The sequence below is a fragment of the Silurus meridionalis genome, chromosome 24 (genome assembly GCF_014805685.1).
Source record: "Silurus meridionalis isolate SWU-2019-XX chromosome 24, ASM1480568v1, whole genome shotgun sequence".
In the NCBI taxonomy this organism is placed as follows: Eukaryota; Metazoa; Chordata; class Actinopteri; order Siluriformes; family Siluridae; genus Silurus; species Silurus meridionalis.
Window position 1 is genome coordinate 1,711,625 of NC_060907.1, and position 18,797 is coordinate 1,730,421.

The 18,797-nt window shown below is 38.1% G+C and overlaps 1 protein-coding gene across 2 annotated transcripts; it reads left to right on the forward strand.

The window, feature by feature from the left end:
- The first annotated feature begins 402 nt into the window (after positions 1–402).
- LOC124377988 (CMRF35-like molecule 5) lies at positions 403–17,619 on the forward strand. Of its 2 annotated transcripts, none has more exons than XM_046837426.1 (7): positions 403–2,143; positions 15,224–15,544; positions 15,903–16,007; positions 16,081–16,131; positions 16,578–16,676; positions 16,984–17,015; positions 17,089–17,619. In XM_046837426.1, exons 1-7 carry the CDS (start codon positions 2,104–2,106, stop codon positions 17,278–17,280), a joined length of 840 nt encoding a protein of 279 aa, XP_046693382.1. In that variant the 5' UTR covers positions 403–2,103; the 3' UTR covers positions 17,281–17,619. The 2 variants fall into 2 exon arrangements, with proteins under 2 accessions (XP_046693382.1, XP_046693380.1); XM_046837424.1 differs by lacking the exon at positions 403–2,143 and adding an exon at positions 11,266–11,395.
- The last annotated feature ends 1,178 nt before the right edge of the window (positions 17,620–18,797 follow it).

The window sequence follows — 18,797 nt, forward strand, 5'->3', positions numbered from 1 at the left end:
CATGAAACTCTCTATGATCTGCTCTTGAGCTAATCTGAAGGCCTCATTCAGTTTGGAGGTCTGTAGCTATTGACTCTGCATCCGCTGTCCTGCTCTGGGATGTTATATGTGTGACCGGTTAAATGTCTTTAAGATGAAGACAAATAGGCATGCATAAATAAAGGGTGCATTTTAAATCTGAAGACACGCCCCCTGCTGTGGAGTTGCGCTTTGACACTGAGCACACCTGTGCCACGTGATTATGTCGGCGTGTTTGTGGCTTTATAAAAAGCACAGTTGAGTGGGACGCTTTGATTTCTTTCTTATCTGTAGGCTGGGTGGCTAGAAAAGGTATTTTTATTCTTCTACTGTCCTGGTGCTTTCCCCTGGTGAGTCGTGTGTTTTATTTTATTAGTTGCTAATCATGGTCTGAATGTGTGTTTGTAGGGAGGGGTGCATAAACGCAGGTAGCATAAAGTGATAATAGTTTAACCCCGTTTGTGAGGTAATAACTTTATTGTGGGTTATTTTGGGGAAGGGGGAAACTGTTTGAAATGTTTTTTGTTTTTGTATTTTTTAGGTGCGGCCAAAGAGCGCTAGCTGCTGTTTTGTTTATGTTTTGTATATGCTTTTACACACCGTTTAATAAACCTGAATTAGCTTGTTGGGTTACAGGTTGGACCAAGCGGACGTCGCAGCTGTAAACCGCTGGATTACTGAGTGTTTTAAAAGATTATCCTGCGCAGCGGTTCTGTGCTATGTTTGAGTAAGGAATTGGATATTTATCTCTTGTGCAGGTGTATTAAATTAACAGACTTGGTATTTTTGCTCCGTGAGCCGCTTGGACGCTTTTTAAATATTAATCGGGAGTTAATTGTGAATTATGCACTGATTTGCTGTGTTCTGTCCCTTCTGTTACAAAGAGGATTTAATCTAGTCTCTTTTGATTGTGGGTAAATAACTGTTAAGCTGTAAATGGTATTAAAATATTTTTAAGCCTTCTTTTGTTTAAATTTGCACTATTTTTGTAAAGTCACGTCTCTGTCTTTAATCCCTTCCGAACCAGAAGGGTCCTTCATATTTTTGTAACTTTCTTTGGTTTAATTATCCTTTTGGGTTCAATCTATTTTCCTGGGTGAATAAATAACCCAGGTGGTGTAGTCGGTTCCTTATTTTTAATACCTTTAACCAAGGGTTACACATGTTCTAACACTTTGTGGCTGATTTGCTGTCATTCCCAATCACTTCCACTTTGTTATAATCCCACTAACAGTTTACTGTGAAATACTATGAGAGGAAAATTCACGACTGGACTTGGTGGAATCCTATCGCGGTACAACGCGATAACATTGAAAAGAATAATATAAAAAATGGGTTAATTTTAAATTAAATTGCTTTTGCTCATTGCTAGTGGAGTACATGACTGTAAGATGCAGGTCATTTTATTTACCACAGGAATTCACTACTTTTTTCACTGTCCAACTGTTCATTCCCTTCACTGCTAATTCTGAGGAGGCACTGTGTGAACTCTATGGGGCTATTAGCAACCTGCAGAATGTTCACCCAGAGAAACGCCAGATATTTCAACCATACGTATCTCAAATCAGTGCTTTCTAAACTCCATCAGCCAGTGGACTTTGCAAAGATAGGCGAACATGCTAGATTTAGTTTACACAAACATCCCCAGCGTGTATCGTGTGGATCCCTGCCCCCACCTCAGCTACTCAGACAACATCTCCGGTCTGAGTAACCACATCAAACCTGGCCAGCAGGAACCACTTCTGCTTCTTAAGACTGTTTTAAGTGCACCGACTGGGACATGTTTAGGGAGGCTGAAATCAATAGTGATACCATCAACGTGGAGGAGTCCACATCATTAGTTACCAGCTAATCTAATCTAACCTAAAAACTCTGTGTTCTCTTATGTAACTTTATGTTGTGTGTTGTAGCTCTTTGATGTTTAGAAAGTTTCTTGACTCTTGATTTTTTTTTACCAGCAAATGTGATAGACATTTTAACCAGGCACTTCCTCAGGGGCTTTGTCTCTTTCATAACACAAAAAGACACTGCACTGTCACCCAGACAGAGAAGTGAGAAAGTGGATGATGACAAACAGCACTTAGAATGAAGATCCTCCTAATTTTCAACTTCTGCCTGATTATAGGTAAGTAACAACACTTCAACATATTCATCATCAACATTAAAATTTTGCACTGATGGACTTTAATAGCTGTACAGAACTTTCTTAATCGTGGGGTTCCAGGGTTCAGAAATGATCTACAGGCTGCTAAAGTATTTTTAAACACACAAAGGAAGTTAAACTACCATACTGCATTATTGAGGTAATGTACATGTTCAAGTGAATTATACAGTAGAACATTTACACACCTCTACTTATTTTAATTGTAACATTCACATAGAAGAGGGACAGCACATGTAGAACGCTTTGGAGACAAGGTGAGGGAGGTGTGATTGAGATGGTTTGGACATGTGCAGAGGAAGGACATGGGGTATATCAGTAGGAGAATGCTGAGGATGGAGCCACCAGGAAGGAGGAAAAGAAGAAGACCAAGGAAGAGATTTATGGATGTGGTGAGGGAAGACATGCAGGTAGTTGGTGTGAAAGAGGCAGATGTAGAGCACAGGGGGGTATGGAGACGGATGATCCGCTGTGGAGACCCCTAATGGGAGAAGCTGAAAGAAGAAGAAAAAGAAGAGGATTCACTTAGAAGAGTTTTTGTATCTGTGTAGAGGGTGAGAAACCGACCATAAGGTCGAAGCAAATTTTTAGCAGTGCAGTCAGTCTGCAGTTTCATCTTGTACACAGTGTTAAATTCAATTATCTATTTAGGATTTAAGAATTTATATTCATGATGGCATGCAAAAAAATATGCAAGACATAAATAACTATAGTGTAAATGCACAAAATAAAAGGACATACATGGTGGTGGACATACATGTGCTAAGTGATGCAGATGTAGATTGGGTCCATTTTGTTTTCGCATTTGTACAAGGGTGTATGTGTATGTGCAAAGTATGCAGAAGTAGTCGGTTGCCATGTTTACATGTGCACTTGTTTTTCATTCCGATTAAAATCATTCTGATTAAAAGATTCGGTGGACTGTATACATTTGACGTAATTCAATCCGATATGGTGTTTACATGTGATGCTGCTTTCGGTCGGAATGACTTGAGTACATTAACCTGTGACCTGTCAACATGTAGCTCCATTTTTTTCTTATGTACACTATCTTTATGTAAAGTGTTGTTATTAATCAAGAGCGTGAATTTGTATTTGTACCGCTGCTGAAAAGTGTAAACTGAGCTTTTTAGTGAATGTTCATCTCTAAGGAGAATCTGAATCCCACCCCTTCTTCCTCCAAAAAGCAGAAGCATGTGGGTGAATTGCATAGTGAGGACCAGTGGGAGCGGGTTGTATTGCTGGAATTTAGTGACCTAGAATGGAAAGTAAACTTTCTCATGAGTCGCCGGTAATTGAAACGTTTGTGTGGACTAGTAGAGGGATTTTTTTGGCCCCAAATTCCAATTCCCCTAATTATACAGGTCACGGTTGTTTTATACAAACTCAGAAGCTGTGCAGAAAACTGTGTTGTGTTCACAATGATAAATAGACCGATACGAGATTTGATACGTATGCCAGGTGAAGAGAAGGCTTGTGTAACCGAACGGAGATTTGAGGAAGTGCATTTTGTTCCTAATATAATGGGTCTCATCAACAGCAGTAATCGGTTTAATGCATTTACATAGCAGAATTTTTATTGTGTTCAGGTTTATAGAAAAGTTTATTCCACCCCTCTCAAACCCATAACCAATGAATCCTTAGGTGATTCAAACAAACTTGGTGAAATGCAATATGTCAGTATTCATTAAGGCAGGATGCTTTATTGATTTTTTTTTTAGCAAAGCTAACATGGTGGTCCTCTTCAAGCAGGTGGGAATCGAGTCTTGTGCAAGGGACAGATTTAATATGTCTGCAAAGACATCAGCTATGAGCAGGTTCTGAGCACCTGTCTAGGGATGTTGTCTGGGCTGGCTAATTTAAGTTAGTTTATTTTCTCATTAGTCTTTAAATGAAGCTTTGAATGTTGGGTTCAGTGTGCTCCTACAAGCCAAGTTTACCCAGTGGTTTGTTAGGAATTGTATGGAAATGGGCAAAGAATTGAGTGAACTCATGTGCTATTGTAACATATGGGTTAGATTTGGCATGACAGAGTAGGAGGATCCAAATGCTGGCTTTATTTGACAGTCGTCAAACAGTCAGGATCAGCAACGGCAAACAGATACATCCAAGGGTACACACACAGGGGTAATCAGAAAAGCAGGCAAAGGTCGTGGCAGGAAGCAAACAATCATTAACAAATGAAACAGTCTGAGGTGGAAACACATAAAGGCAACAGTACAATGAACATGAAAACGGGGCATTCTGGGCAGACGTAGCGAGATGTGGCTGACTAGACAGAACATAAGACCTCGTTAGTACGTCAACACACAGCAATCTGGATACTGTGGTCCAAATGAGACACACTTCTTAGCCGTGGTGCACTCTGGTGGTGAGTGGGAGGAATGATGGATCGGATACGTGATAGTGATGTGCTTTTGCCCCAATATACATAAACTTTTTTTTTATGACAAATGAATTGTTTGTTATTTAAAATAGATGTTTTATAAGTAATGTATTTTGTCGTACCTGGATCTTTTCTTACTCTTGTCACAATGTTTGTACTAAAATATTCCAGTATACTGTGTTTCATTTCAGTCTTTTACATTGCACAATCACCCCGAATAACATTTCATTCCACTGTATTTTATTCTCCAGCTGGATCTGATGCTGTAACTACAGTAACTGGACACAGAGGAAGATCAGTTCAGATTAAATGTCGCTATGATTCTGGATATGAAGATTACAATAAATATCTCTGCAGAGGTGAATGTAATGATTAGAAGAATGTTTTGGTTAAATCTGAATCTACTGATAAAGACACCAGATTCTCTCTGAGTTACTACAAAACAGCCAAATTCTTCACCATCACTGATCTGAGAGCAGAGGATGGAGACACTTACTGGTGTGGGATCGAGCACACAGGGTGGGATATTTACACAGAGCTTCGACTGCTGGTTAAACTGGGTGAGAGATGAACACAGGAGTCTTTAAGAATCTCACACAGTAATTCACTGATTATAAACACTGTGATTAAGACAGATTTCTAAAGCAACATGTACAATGTAGAATGAGCCTCATTTATCAAGGGGGAATTTTCAAAACACATTTTATGGTTGAATGTAAATTAAAAGAGCCATGAAGTCATTTGGTGATTTTTGGATGATCAATACAATTAAATTAGTATCATAAACCTAAAAAACTGTTAGTGGTGTGTAAAGCTGAGCCTGAATTGTAGCTTTATCCTCATTCTGTTCTCTCAGATAATCAAGTCCACACAGACACCTCCAACTACAAGTAAGAACTTTTATCCTGAACTGTTTTTATTCTTCACTATATGTCTGGTATGATATTTATCATGTCTCACTGTTTTCAGCTACTCCATTAATCACAGCTCAACACCATAACACTGCTCCCTCATCTGATGGTATGTACCCCCAGCATCCATACTGTGAACAAGGCTAAGATAATACTGACCAGGACAAAAACACCAACACTCAGCATTTAATCATATCAGCCTCTGATTATTAGAATTGCTTTCTGTTTATAATAATTCCTGAAATTGCATTAACCTGTACGTCATGTCACTGTTCTGCTCAGCACTTTATGCGTAATCAGTAATAATGAATTTATTTTTTGGATGTAAAAAAGAAGAAGAAAAGACGTGTCCATGTTTTTTTTTTTTTTTTTTTTTTTAACCCTTTTAGTTTGGACATGAAGTCTACAGGTTGCCAGTTTATGTTTGCAAAGTAACCATGTCTGGGAATGTATTTATCATTGCGTGTATTCATGCTTCCAATTATATTTACATAAATAACACATGGTTCAAACCTAATAATCCCAGAAAGCATTTCAAGAACTTCTCTTCAATTGGTCCAGTCTTTAACACTGTGGTTTTGACAGGGCCAAACCCTCTCAGTTCTGACATGAAGGCTACACTTTAGTTTAAAAACAAGTGCACATTTTGCAAAGAACTTAACACTTCACCAACCACTGGGTCTGAGCTGCTTTCACACATTATTCATAACAGCTACTGAAACCCTTTCTGTGTATTATAACATCATTTAAATGTCTGTCCTGTCACATGACATTTTTATGTAGTTTAAACATTTTGTCTTTTACAGATGTTCCAGGTGTAGTTACATCCTGATCAGTACAGGTGCAGTGATGTTCATTATTAGTGTGATCATAGCAATCTACTGCAAAAGAAAATACAATGGTTACATGGAATCAGCTTCACTTATTAAGGAGATTTTTCAAAACACATTTTTAATGGTTAAAATGTGGGTGTGGTTTAATGTAAATTGGTGATTGATGGAGGATCAATAGAATTGATAAATGAGGATCAAACTGTGGATCATAAACGCAGAGACTGGAGAGGTGTGGAAAACTGAGCCTGGATTGTATCTTGTTTTCTGTTCTCTCAGATGATCCTGCCAGCAGTACTGTCTCACAGTCCACACACACCACATACTTAACTTCAACACATATCAAAAGTCCATCAGTGCATCCTGAGACACCTCCATCTACAACTTTTTCCCCTGAGCTCTTCTTTATTATATTTCTGTCATGTCATTTATTATGTCTCACTTTTTTCAATCATACAAGGTTCACCACAAAGCCACCGCTCCCTCATAAAATGGTATGTAGACCTACATACACAGTGTAAACGAGTCTAAGATAATAACGCACCAGCACTCACCTTCTCACCCCTGTGATCATTAGAAATGCTTAGTGTTTATAATAATGCATTCCATTGCATAAGCATGTTCATCACATCACTGTTCTGCTCTGCATTCCAGAAATAATGGCACCCTAACCCTTGTTTCTATTTTTTTTTTTTTTAACCCTCTCAGTTCTGACAGGAAGGCTACAGTTTGCCAGTTTAGTTTAAAAGCAAGTGCACATTTTGCTAAGCTCATCACATTTCTTTAACCAAAGGGTCTGAGCTGCTTTCACACAATTTCACACATTATTCATAGCGGCCTCTGAAAACCTGCAGTGGACTATAACATCGTAATAAATGCCTTTCCTGTTACATGATATTTTTCTGTAGTTGTATATATTTATAACCATTTATTTCTTGTACAAATGTTCCAGGTTTAGTTACCTACATCCTGATCAGTACAGGTGCGGTGGTGTTCATTGTTGGTGTGATTATAGCAATCTACTGCAAAAGATGTCAAGGTAAAAAAAGAAAAAAAACTTGATTTTTTTCATGATTGTACCCAGAATTACATAATTAAATTACCTCTGTATCTTTTGTAAATTATAACACACAGTTGCACCATTGTAACACAAAACTAATGAGACAATGGCATGCAATGGGACACTCACCCTTCTACCTACCTTCCATTATTCCTTCCTAAAATAAAGGATTAATTTTAATTTTAACTTTTTATTTTTAACACTTCATTTTCTTTACAGGTTCAAACACAAATCTGCTATAATCAGTGCTTCACTTGAAATATAAAAAACATCCAAACTTTGTTTTCCTTCTCATTTAGCTGAGGGCCATGAAACATCTTCCAAAGAGGTACGAACCAACGATTTGCTGCTATTATTACTATCAGAAACATTTTACTTACAATCATTTTAATGAGTTTTGTTTTCTTTTTTAGACAAGTGATGTTTATGAAAATGAGCAAAATTTCATTTCTCTTCAAGCAAGAGTAAACATCAAATTACCTGAATCTGTATGCAAGACTCCAGACCCAACCACCAGCCAATCAGAATCAATCTATCAGAATCTAAGTATAACTGATGATCAATCAGATTCAGTCTACCAGAATCTGACAGTCACTAATAGCAAATAAGATGTAGATAAGATCAAAACCCTCTCACAGTGTTTATTCGTTTCCCAGCAGGCATTGTTCTTGTCCTGTGGATTATTCATTTTCTGTATTGCTTATTACATTATTATGCATAGACCCAAATGTAAAGCCTCCTATTGCAGAATTTACACTTGATTTATTTCACCTTCTATGTAACTTTAAGTAAAATGTAACATGAGTATAATTGTGTATTCATTTTTCCAATTTTATGTCTAATTCCACAGGAAAGTAAATGAAATAATAAATACATTTACACAGAACGATTGAATGTACATTTTTTACATGGTTTGTTTGCAATGTTAAATACAGTACATTTATGCTATAACAATGAAATTATACACTAAAAGGACAAAAGTATTGGGACACCGACCTTTCCTGCCACATGCGCTTCTTCTCCAAACTGTTACCGGAAAGCTGGAGACACACAAATGTGTCAGATGTCTTTAGATGCTGTAGCATAAAATTTTCCAGCATAACAATGCCCCTGTGCACAAATCCAGCTCCATGAAGATCTGCTTTACATGGTTTGGAACACTGACTGCACCCCAGGCCTCCTCACCTCACCTACATCAGTACCTGACTTTACTATCACCCTTACGGCTGATAAACACAAATGTCCACAAGCACACTCCAAAATCTACACTACACATCTTCCACTAAATGTGGAATGCGATGCTCAAAAAGCACATACCAGACTTATGATGATGTGTCCACAAACCTTTGCCAACATAGTGTATATGTACATTTGATCCAGGTAGTCTAACAGGGAATGAGGTTGGACTGTAAGTTGGTGATTGACACTCGTGCAGAGCCCACAGAATATGGATCAAAGTGTCCAGACAAGGCGTCTGTTCCAGTGTTGAGACAACCCCTTCCAATAGTGTACCTTGAAGTGAAAGTGCCTCTTGCCAGGAAAGATGAGATCTTTGGGCAATTGAATGCCCAGACAAGCAAAGCATGGTCATTTCAAACCTTAAACTTGTTTTTCTCTAAGAACTTTTCTCACTTGATTCCTGCTGAAACCACTGCAAGGTTTTCTTATTCAAAAGTAATTTAGCTCAGACTCTTGTAATGTCCTTGATGCAGACACAGTAACTTGCTCTCCCTCCTCAGCTTACTTTATCTCTTAATCTCCACTTCCCTATATCTATACTGCAAATCCAAGGTCATGACCTAGAAAGTGCCTTCCAAAGATACATTCAAGAAAGTCAAACAGAACAGACAATGCATAAACATCCAAAAGGGTCTTGCAATTTAGCTTCCTGAATTTAGGTGGTAAGGCATAATGCCATCTATGTTTAGCAGGTCTGGTATACACTGCTGATAATAAATAGATTAGCAAAGTCCACACTGGTTGTTAGCCACATCAATATTCTGTATTTGAGTCTAATCCAGGATAAATGGGAAGGTCAGATGGTACTGTGGCATGTATACGAGGTAGGTCTTGGCACAGCACAATACACCTTCCCACCTGCCATAACAAACTGTTGCTGGGTGTGAGGGATGATCATATTCTCTCTCTGCTTTATATATAGACTCTACTGCATCATGATATATGTACCACCTGTGCGAACAATGGCATTCGACTCTTCTGCACTAACAGTCAGCTTTATTTGGAGTAGGATGAATATGATGCACGAAGGTACTATCAAATCAACAACCATAGGGCTGATATTAGGTATTTGGCTTATAATTTTCTCTTCCATGATATCAGCCTTTTACTTCAAGCACAAAGCATGGTGATCATAGCCAAAACCCCAGGCATTTTGATTAGCAGTGTGATACTGCACAAGTTAAGATATCCTCAAATAGGAAAGAAGAAACAAATCCATTTTAAAAGACTTCCAGTCATATACCTTAGGTTTATTTCTTCCATTTGTCATTTCCAAAAACATGTGAACCACCATTCTAACACTCAACCTGGAAGTGCTTCCCTGACTAAATCAGAGCGGAGTCCACTAGCTGAGGTCCTTCACTAACACCTTCCCCAAATGCACCTATCACTCCTAGATCACCTTCAAACTAAATATCCACACCTGACATTTATCAGCTAACCTCCTACTTGCACACCTTCATATCATCATCCGTTCTGCAGTTCACACTGGAGAACACTCACAGACTACTTAAGCAAGGACTCTCTTGGAGTACTACCTTTCTCAGGATTGTGTGTATTTCTCTGACTTAACCTTTCTATAGGATTACCAGAGCTCATAGGACTTTCATGTACTTTATGGTTTGCTGTTTTCCCTATTGGTCTGCTTGTTTCATTAAAACCTTGTTCTACTGAACTTTGGTTTCCAGCAAGTTCTTCCGGCCTGACAAGTAAATTCAATGCAGAGTTCTATGCATCCCACGGAAGTCTGCTGGACCAGGCAACATTCTTGGCAGGGTGCTCAGGGAATGTGCAGAACAGCTAACGGATGTTACATCTTCAATGTCTCCCTGAGCAGCACTGTTGTTCCTACTGTACATGTCTCAAAACAACGATCATCGTTCCCGTGCCAAAAGAATCTACAGTCTCTGCCTCAATGACCATCGTCCCGTCGCACTCACACCCATCATGATGAAGTGCTTCGATACACTTGTCATGAAGCACATCAAGACACAGCATCCACCTTCATTGGACACCATGCAGTATGCGTATTGTTCAAACTGTTGCACGGACGATGCCATCTCTACAACCCTCCATCTGGCCCTCACCCAAATGAACAATAAGGACACTTACGTATGAATGCTCTTAATAAACTTTAGATCAACATTCAACACAATTTTCCCTCAGCACCTAATTTAGAAGCTAAGCCTACTGGGCTTGAACACCTCCCTCTGCAACTGGATCCTGTACTTCCTGACTAGGAGACATCAGTTAATCTGGATCGGGAACAGCATCTCCAGCACCACCACACTGAGCACTGGAGCCCCTCATGGCTGTGTGTTTAGCCCACTGCAGTTCACCCTGCTGACTCACGACTATGTAGCAATGCACAGCTCGAACCACATTATCAAGATCACCGATGACATGATCGTGGTGGGTCTCATTAGCAAGAACGACAAGTCAGCATAGAAAAAGTTAACAACCCGTCTCCACGTTTTTAATTTGTTGCTTAATGCAGTAGGGTTCTGGAGAAACGTTGTCTCATTTCACTGTGTACTGCGTCAGATATATATGGTAGCAATGATAATAAAAGCTTCTTTACTTTTTTTTACAGCATATGTGCAAAACATTTCACACATGCACTTCCTGAGAGTCTTTGCAGATAGCAGTCGTTGCTATCTCTTTAATCACACAAATAGACACTTCACAGCCACCCAGACAGAGAAGTGACTAACATAGTCAATAACTAGATGACTAACACGGCACTTAGAATGAAGATCCTCCTGATTTTCAACTTCTGCCTGATTATAGGTAAGTTACAACACTTTGACATATTCATCATCAATATTAAAACTTTGCACTGATGAACTTTAATAGCTGGACAGAACCTTTATCGTGAGGTTCCAGGGTTCAGAAATGATCTACGATCTATGAGTCTTTCTTTAGTTATATTTAAAACACAAAGAGGAAGTTATACTGCATTATTGAGGAAATGTATATGTTCAAGTGAATAATACTGTAGAATATTTACCCCCTCTACTTATTTTAATTGTAACATTCACTTAGAAGGGTTTTTGTATCTGTGTAGAGGGTGATAAACTGACCATAACTTTACATTATGTGTTTAAAGGTCAGGGCTAATGCTTTATCAATGCAATCAGTCTGCAGTTTCATCATGTGCAAGATTATAAATTACTATATTGTAAATGCAAGAAACAAAAGTGTGTGCATGCATACATTTTGCAGTGTACAGAGTAATCATGGTGGACATACATGTGGTAAGTGATGCAAAGGTCAATTGGGTCCATTGTATTATAGCATTTGTACAGTGGTGTATGTATATGTGCAAAGTATGCAGAAGTAGTCTGTCGCCATTTTTACATGTGCAATTTTTTCATTCTAAATGAAAGATTTGGTGGAATGTATACATGAGATGTTATCCAATCCAAAATGACTTTGCGGTCAGGGCCAGCAAAGCCTTCTCTGCTGGCCTAAACACTATCAGAAGCACTGACCTACATTCACAACCTAAATTCTAATATTTGTTCCATTTCTCTTGGCTGCACTGCTTCCAGTATGCATATGTGGATGTTAGATTTTTTTTGGCCAATCAGATTTCAGCCTCTATGTGCTGCCATGTCAATCTAATCTGCCCAGAGCCTTCAGTCAATACTGCTGGCCTTTATAACCAATCAGATTTCATATTCGATTTCAAAATGGTTTTCACCCTCCATTTGTGAAATGCAAATGCCATGCGTTGTTATATTGCGTTTTTGTATAATATTAATGGTTTCTATAATTTCGATGTGAAAGTGGTGGTATTAAGAGGTGGAGTAAGTTCCCAATGAAGGCCAGGATACCAAATGCACGGCCCGCCACTGCTTTTTTAAGTGGCAGTTCAATTCAGTAGGTCTTTATTTGTTTACCAAAAGTAATTCGGTGGCAGCATACAAGAATATCAATACACAAGACAACTGAAACACATAATTCAAACACAGAATTTCTCCAAAATATATTTATCTTAAATTTTAAAACTTTATAGCTGAGGGGATAAAAAAATGTCTAAAACTATTACTAGAATTTCAGCACTGCATGCCAGAAGGGAGGAGGTGAAACTCTTGATACAGTACATAGGGTGGGAATGATCTAACACAATGCTTTGGGCTTTACCCAAAACCTGTCTATTGTATAACTGGGCCATCATCATCTGCTTTCCCCCTGTAATTGTAATTCTTGTCAAGGAAAGTGGGAGTAACTCTATCATCATTTATTGAAAGTTAGAACCAAAACCAGAAATAGGGAGAGTTACTAACGGTGATGCTGGGATAATCTGGAAGGTGGGTATAATCCATATATCATGTATAATCCGTAAAGAGAGTATAATCCATAGAACAGGGAAAATCCATAGAGCGGGTATAATCCATACAGCGAGTATAATTCACAGGATCGGAAAACAGAGCATGAACCAGCGGGAAATGCTGGCAGTCTGGAATTGGGAAAATCACATAACATGAATAGTAGATCCGACCTCGAATGAGGTTGGAACGGGAGCTTATAAAGGGGAATGGGAAGGAGGAACAGGTGCCGGTAATTTTCGCCGGGAGAGGCTGCGAGAGAGCCTCGGAGGGAGGCGTGGCAGGAGGATTCCTGACATTAATCCCACTTCCAGAGGCAGCACCTGATGCCCCAAACCCACCTTCGCCAGGTGGGCCAGGGCACTCTGATGAGGGTCTCGCCACCCGTCCAGGGTTGAAGGAGGAGGCCCGGAAGAGGGAGGCCTTGGATCGGTCCACACCACCAAAGACCGGAGGAAGTATCAAATTTAAAAAACCTGTGCCAACCTGTGCCAAAACTGCATCTGAACTGATCCATTCAAACTAATTCTATTATTCATTTTCCTACTATCCTGACCGGTGCATCCCCTCCAAACAGAACGTCTCTAAGTTACCATTGCTCACCCTTTTTGTAGCTTCCAGGTTTACACAATGTGCCCTGCCGATGACGTCTCGACTTGCCTATTGGCCGGATTTTACACATGATTCAGAGCGTAAACAACACGAGGCATTCCCAAAGCATTTCAATGCAGCTCGAGTTCCAGAAAAAGAACTAAAATTATATCTGTTACTTTAGCAATGTCTAAGCTGGAGTCCATAAAAAAAGGCTAATCTCTACTTTCCATACAATATGTAAACGTAGCATAGCATCTTGAGACCAATCTTTCCTTTTGATTAACCCGACTTTTCATGTTTCAGGACAGTTTTATATGTTGGAACAAGTAACACCATATTATGATCTGAGGTTCCAACCATAGTTTACCAAGTGACTTTAATCAATCCATAACACAGATTCAAAAGTGTATCCTTATATGTTGGGCAGGTTACATACTGGTTGAAGTGACCCAATGATTTCTTTAATGTACAATTATTAAAATCGCCAAGAATAAAACTAGGTGCGTCAGGAGATGTGGACTGAAATTCGTGAACCACATGTTCAGTCTTTCTTGCCTAATTGTGCTCATTTGCTTGGGGATGAATGTAAACTGTGAATGTGACAAACAACTGAGGACACCCCGAGGCAAATCCTGAGGTCTTAATGACACAGTCAACAACTTAATATCTTTAGTGCACACTCTCCTTAATCAACACTGATTTGGACCGATTCTTTCTAATCTACACACATAACCCACCTCCATGCACTTAATCATGTACCCTTGATTCCTGGTCCATGTGCACAGGAACTCTGAAATCATCCAGTCATAGGCTTGAATCTAAATCCCTTTGCAGAGCCAAGTTTCTGTGAGTGCTATCACACAAATGACCTTTAATTTGACCTAAAGCTCATCATTTTTTTCCAGTAATGACTGCATATTTGACAAAAAGATTTTAAGAAGAAGAATTTAAGAAAGACTATTAAATGAAAGAAAGATTATTAATTGAATCATTTTGTCCAAAGTGATTTTGTTTGTCCTTAAAAGGTGAAAAACCTCCCAAGTTAGGATACCCCATTCCACAGTTTGCTTTACGCTGTTGAGCTTATACAATTGTTACAGAAATATCCAGGAATACTGAATTATTGTCGAGTCCTTAGGTGATTCATACAAACACATAATCAGGTGAATCAAAGTCAATAAAACAATTACACCCATTTCCTCCGTTAACTCCCTTTCAATTTTCTTCTTTTTTTTTTGTGCAAAAGCCAACATGGTGGTCCTTTATCAAGCAGGTGGGAACTGAGTCTTGTGCAAAAGTCGAAATTAATACATCTGCAAAGAAATCAGCTATGAGCAGGTTCTGATACCTGTCCAGGGATGTTGTCTGGGCTGGCTTATTTCCCAATAGTCTGCATAAGAAGCTTTGAATGGTGGGTTCTGTGTGTTCCTACATGCCAAGTTTACTCAGTGATTTGTTAGGAATTGTAAGAAATAGGCGAAGAATAAATGGAACTCAAGTGTAATGTGCTTTTGTGCTTATTTAAAATATATGTATTGCTTCATTTATGTATTTTGTTGTACCTGGATCTTCTCTTACTCTTGTCACAATGTTTGTACTTAAATATTCCAGTAAACTGATGTTTATTTTGGTTTTATAATTACACAATCATCCTGGATCACATTTCATTCCACTGTATTTTATTCTCCAGCTGGATCTGATGCTGTAACTACAGTAACTGGATACAGAGGAAGATCAGTTCAGATTAAATGTCACTATGAATCTGGATATGAAAAGAACAACAAGTATCTCTGCAGAGGTGAATGTCCCCCTTGGCCTGCAATTAAAGACATTCCTGTTCAGTCTGGATCTCCTGCTGAAGACACCAGATTCTCTCTGTATGACAACACAACAGCCAAAATCTTCACCATCACCATCACTGATCTGAGAGCAGAGGATGCAAACACTTACTGGTGTGTGGTACAGCAGAAAGGGCCTAATATTTACACAGAGCTTCAACTGCTGGTTGTTGGTGAGTGTTACACAGAGGAGACTAAAGAATTTAATACAATAATTCACTGATTATAAACACATTACAATTTAGAGATTATTAAAGCACAGTGGGCTTCATTTAAGTTGGTAACTTGTTCTCTAACTCTCTGAAAGTATAAATATGAGTGTAACTGAAGATCAATAAACTGTGAATTGAAGACACTTGGTGATATAAGATGGATTGGCATTTATTTAAGTGCACATGAGAAAATCAGCCAAAAAAAAAAAAAAACTGGCCTGAAATTAATAAATAAGGTTTAGACATTGGAACATAAACCTAGAAGCTGTGAACTATCTGAGAGAAGAACCTTCATTGATCCTGTTTTCCATTCTCTCAGATGATCCTGCCAGAAGTTCTGTCTCACCATCTACACACACCACATACTCAGCTTCACCACATATCACAAGTCCATCAGTGCATACTGAGACACCTCCAGCTACAGGTAAGAACTTTTCTCCTGAGCTCTTCTTCACTACATTTCTGTCATGTCATTCATCATATATCACTTTTTTCAGTTACTGCATTAGAGAAGGTTGAACACAAATCCACTGCTGACTCATCCAATGGTATGTAGACCTGCATCCACACTGTAAATAAGTCATATATATAACTATTTTTCATGTTTACAGGTTGGACAGTCACAAAATGCATTTCACTAGATGTTGAACTCTGTATGAATGTGTATGTGACAAAATAAATTTAAGTCTAAGATAAAAGCCAGAGAACACATCAGCACTCACCTTCTGTTCATAATATTTCATGCTATTGCATGAGCATGTACCTCACATCACAGTCCTGCTCAGCACTTTGATCAGTAATATAAAAGTTTGTGTTCATGGTGTTTTAACCTACTCAGTTCTGACATGGAGGCTGCTTTCACACATCATTAAGAGCTTCTACTGAAAATATGAAGCACAGTATAACAGCGTTTAAATATCTGTCTTGCTACATTCCCATTTTTTATTTCGTTTGTATATTTTGTTCCTTTGTTGACCATTTAAATCCTGTCCAGATGTTCCAGGTTTAACTACCTACCTCCTGCTCAGCACAGGGGCAGTGGTGTTCACTGTTGGTGTGATGATAGCAATCTACTGCAAGAGAAATCGCCCAGGTAAAAAAACTTTCATTTTCAACCTTCATGTTGCTGTTCTTTGTACCAAAATTAAAGACAACAGTAACTCACTTCACACAATCACACCAATAACACACACCTCTTATACATTAACTAATGAGGCAATGGCACAGCATTTTTATTTATTTAAACTAAAAATAAAGATTTTCTTCCATCAATCTTCACCTAATAAACTTTTATTTACATTTAAATCTAACATTCAGCTTTATAATCTCAGTGCTTCATTTTTATTTCAATACATTGAAGTTTGCAATCAATCTTTGTTTCCTGCTCAATCTCACTGCAGGTCCTGGAACGATGACACAATCTTCCAAAGAGGTACAAACTAATGATTTCCTCCTTTCCTCTTACTTCACTTATAAACATTTGAATGATTTTTTTCCTGTTTCAGACAAGTGATGTTTATGAAAATTGCCCAAATTTTAATTCTCTTCAAGAAACAGTAAACACCAATTTACCCAAATCTGAATGCAAGACTCCAGACCCAACCACCGAGCAGTCAGACACAATCTACCAGAATTCATCCAATACTGATAATCAATCAAATTCAGTCTACCAGAATCTGACAGTCACAAAAAACTAATAAGATTAAGATAAGATTAAAATGCTGGTGCAGTGTTTATTGGTTCCCCAGCAGATGTTTTGCCTCTGTGTTAATCACTTGCATTAACATTTATTTTTTGACTGTTTCTAATTGTACCTCTGACCTTTTTTTAACACTTTTTTTTAACAAGTCTTCTTTGATTAATCCCACAACATCTGATGCCAAGCCTGCATGTAACAATGCTGTATACTAAATCATACTATACTGTATACTAATGTCTGTGGTTTTTAAGAAATTCTTTTTATTGTTTTTATTTATCATTTCTTTAAATTCATTGCATATTACAACCAAATCTCAAAAAGGTTGGGACACTGTGCAAAATGTAAATAAAAGCAGAACGCAATGATTTGCAAATCTCATAAACCCATATTTTATTCACAGTGGAACATAGAAAACATATCACATGTTTAAAATGAGGAAATGAACCATTTTAAGGGGGAAAAAAGGCCATTTTGAATTTGAACACTGAAACGTCTCAAAAAAAGTTGGGACGGGGCAACAAAAGTGTGGAAAAAGTAAATGTCATTAAAATGAAACAGTTGGAGAAATATTTTGCTACTAATGAGGCACATAATGTTATGGCTGATTGGTGTATATGCTCAACAGTGCTGAGTGGTGTATTATACAAACTATTATTAAAGAGACATCACTTACACACACCCACATCCTACAGTCTTTCCTGATGTCTATACAGTCAGAGCCAGAGGTACACCTGACAATCCTGCCCAAACTGAGTGGATCCGTTACAAGTTATTCCTGCTTTTAAATCCTTGCCAGGAATATTTCCATCATTAAATCCTCATGCTATAATTCAAAACCAAGATTGTTGTTCTTCCAATGACTTAATAGAACTTTTGAATGCCCCATTTGCAAAGGACCCTTTTCATGGTCTATAGATTAGCTCTTAGCTGGTCTATAAAAGAGCTTTACAACATTTTTTGTTTACTTAACATAATACATTTGAATTTAAATATATTCTGGTTGAGAATAAAATGGTTCTGGTCTTCCACTTTCTCTTTCATTGTGTTTGTAATTGACCATGGAGAACACTGGTGGTTTGCTCATGACTCATACTCTGTCAGTAGGGGTCACAGTAGGGGTCATAAACTATTACATTAAGCAGTGACACTACGCTGCATGCAAGTTTATGGTGATGCAGCTGTTAGTGAGGCACAATCACGAACAGTAAATCTAATTCACTTGTGAAAACTGGAATATTTTAAATGTAAAATCTACTTTGTACACAAACTCATGGACTTTAAGGACATAAAATGTGAGATTACAGTTTAACTTCACTGGTCATTAGTTTAGTACCAGAAATATCTAGAACAGGGGTCACCAACCTTTTTGAAACTGAGAGCTACTTCTTGGGTACTGATTAATGTGAAGTGCTACCAGTTTAATACACACTTCTGAAATAACACATTTGTTTAAGTTACCTTTAATTAAATGTTATTATTAATAATTAATGATATTCATGTGAAGACACTGATCAT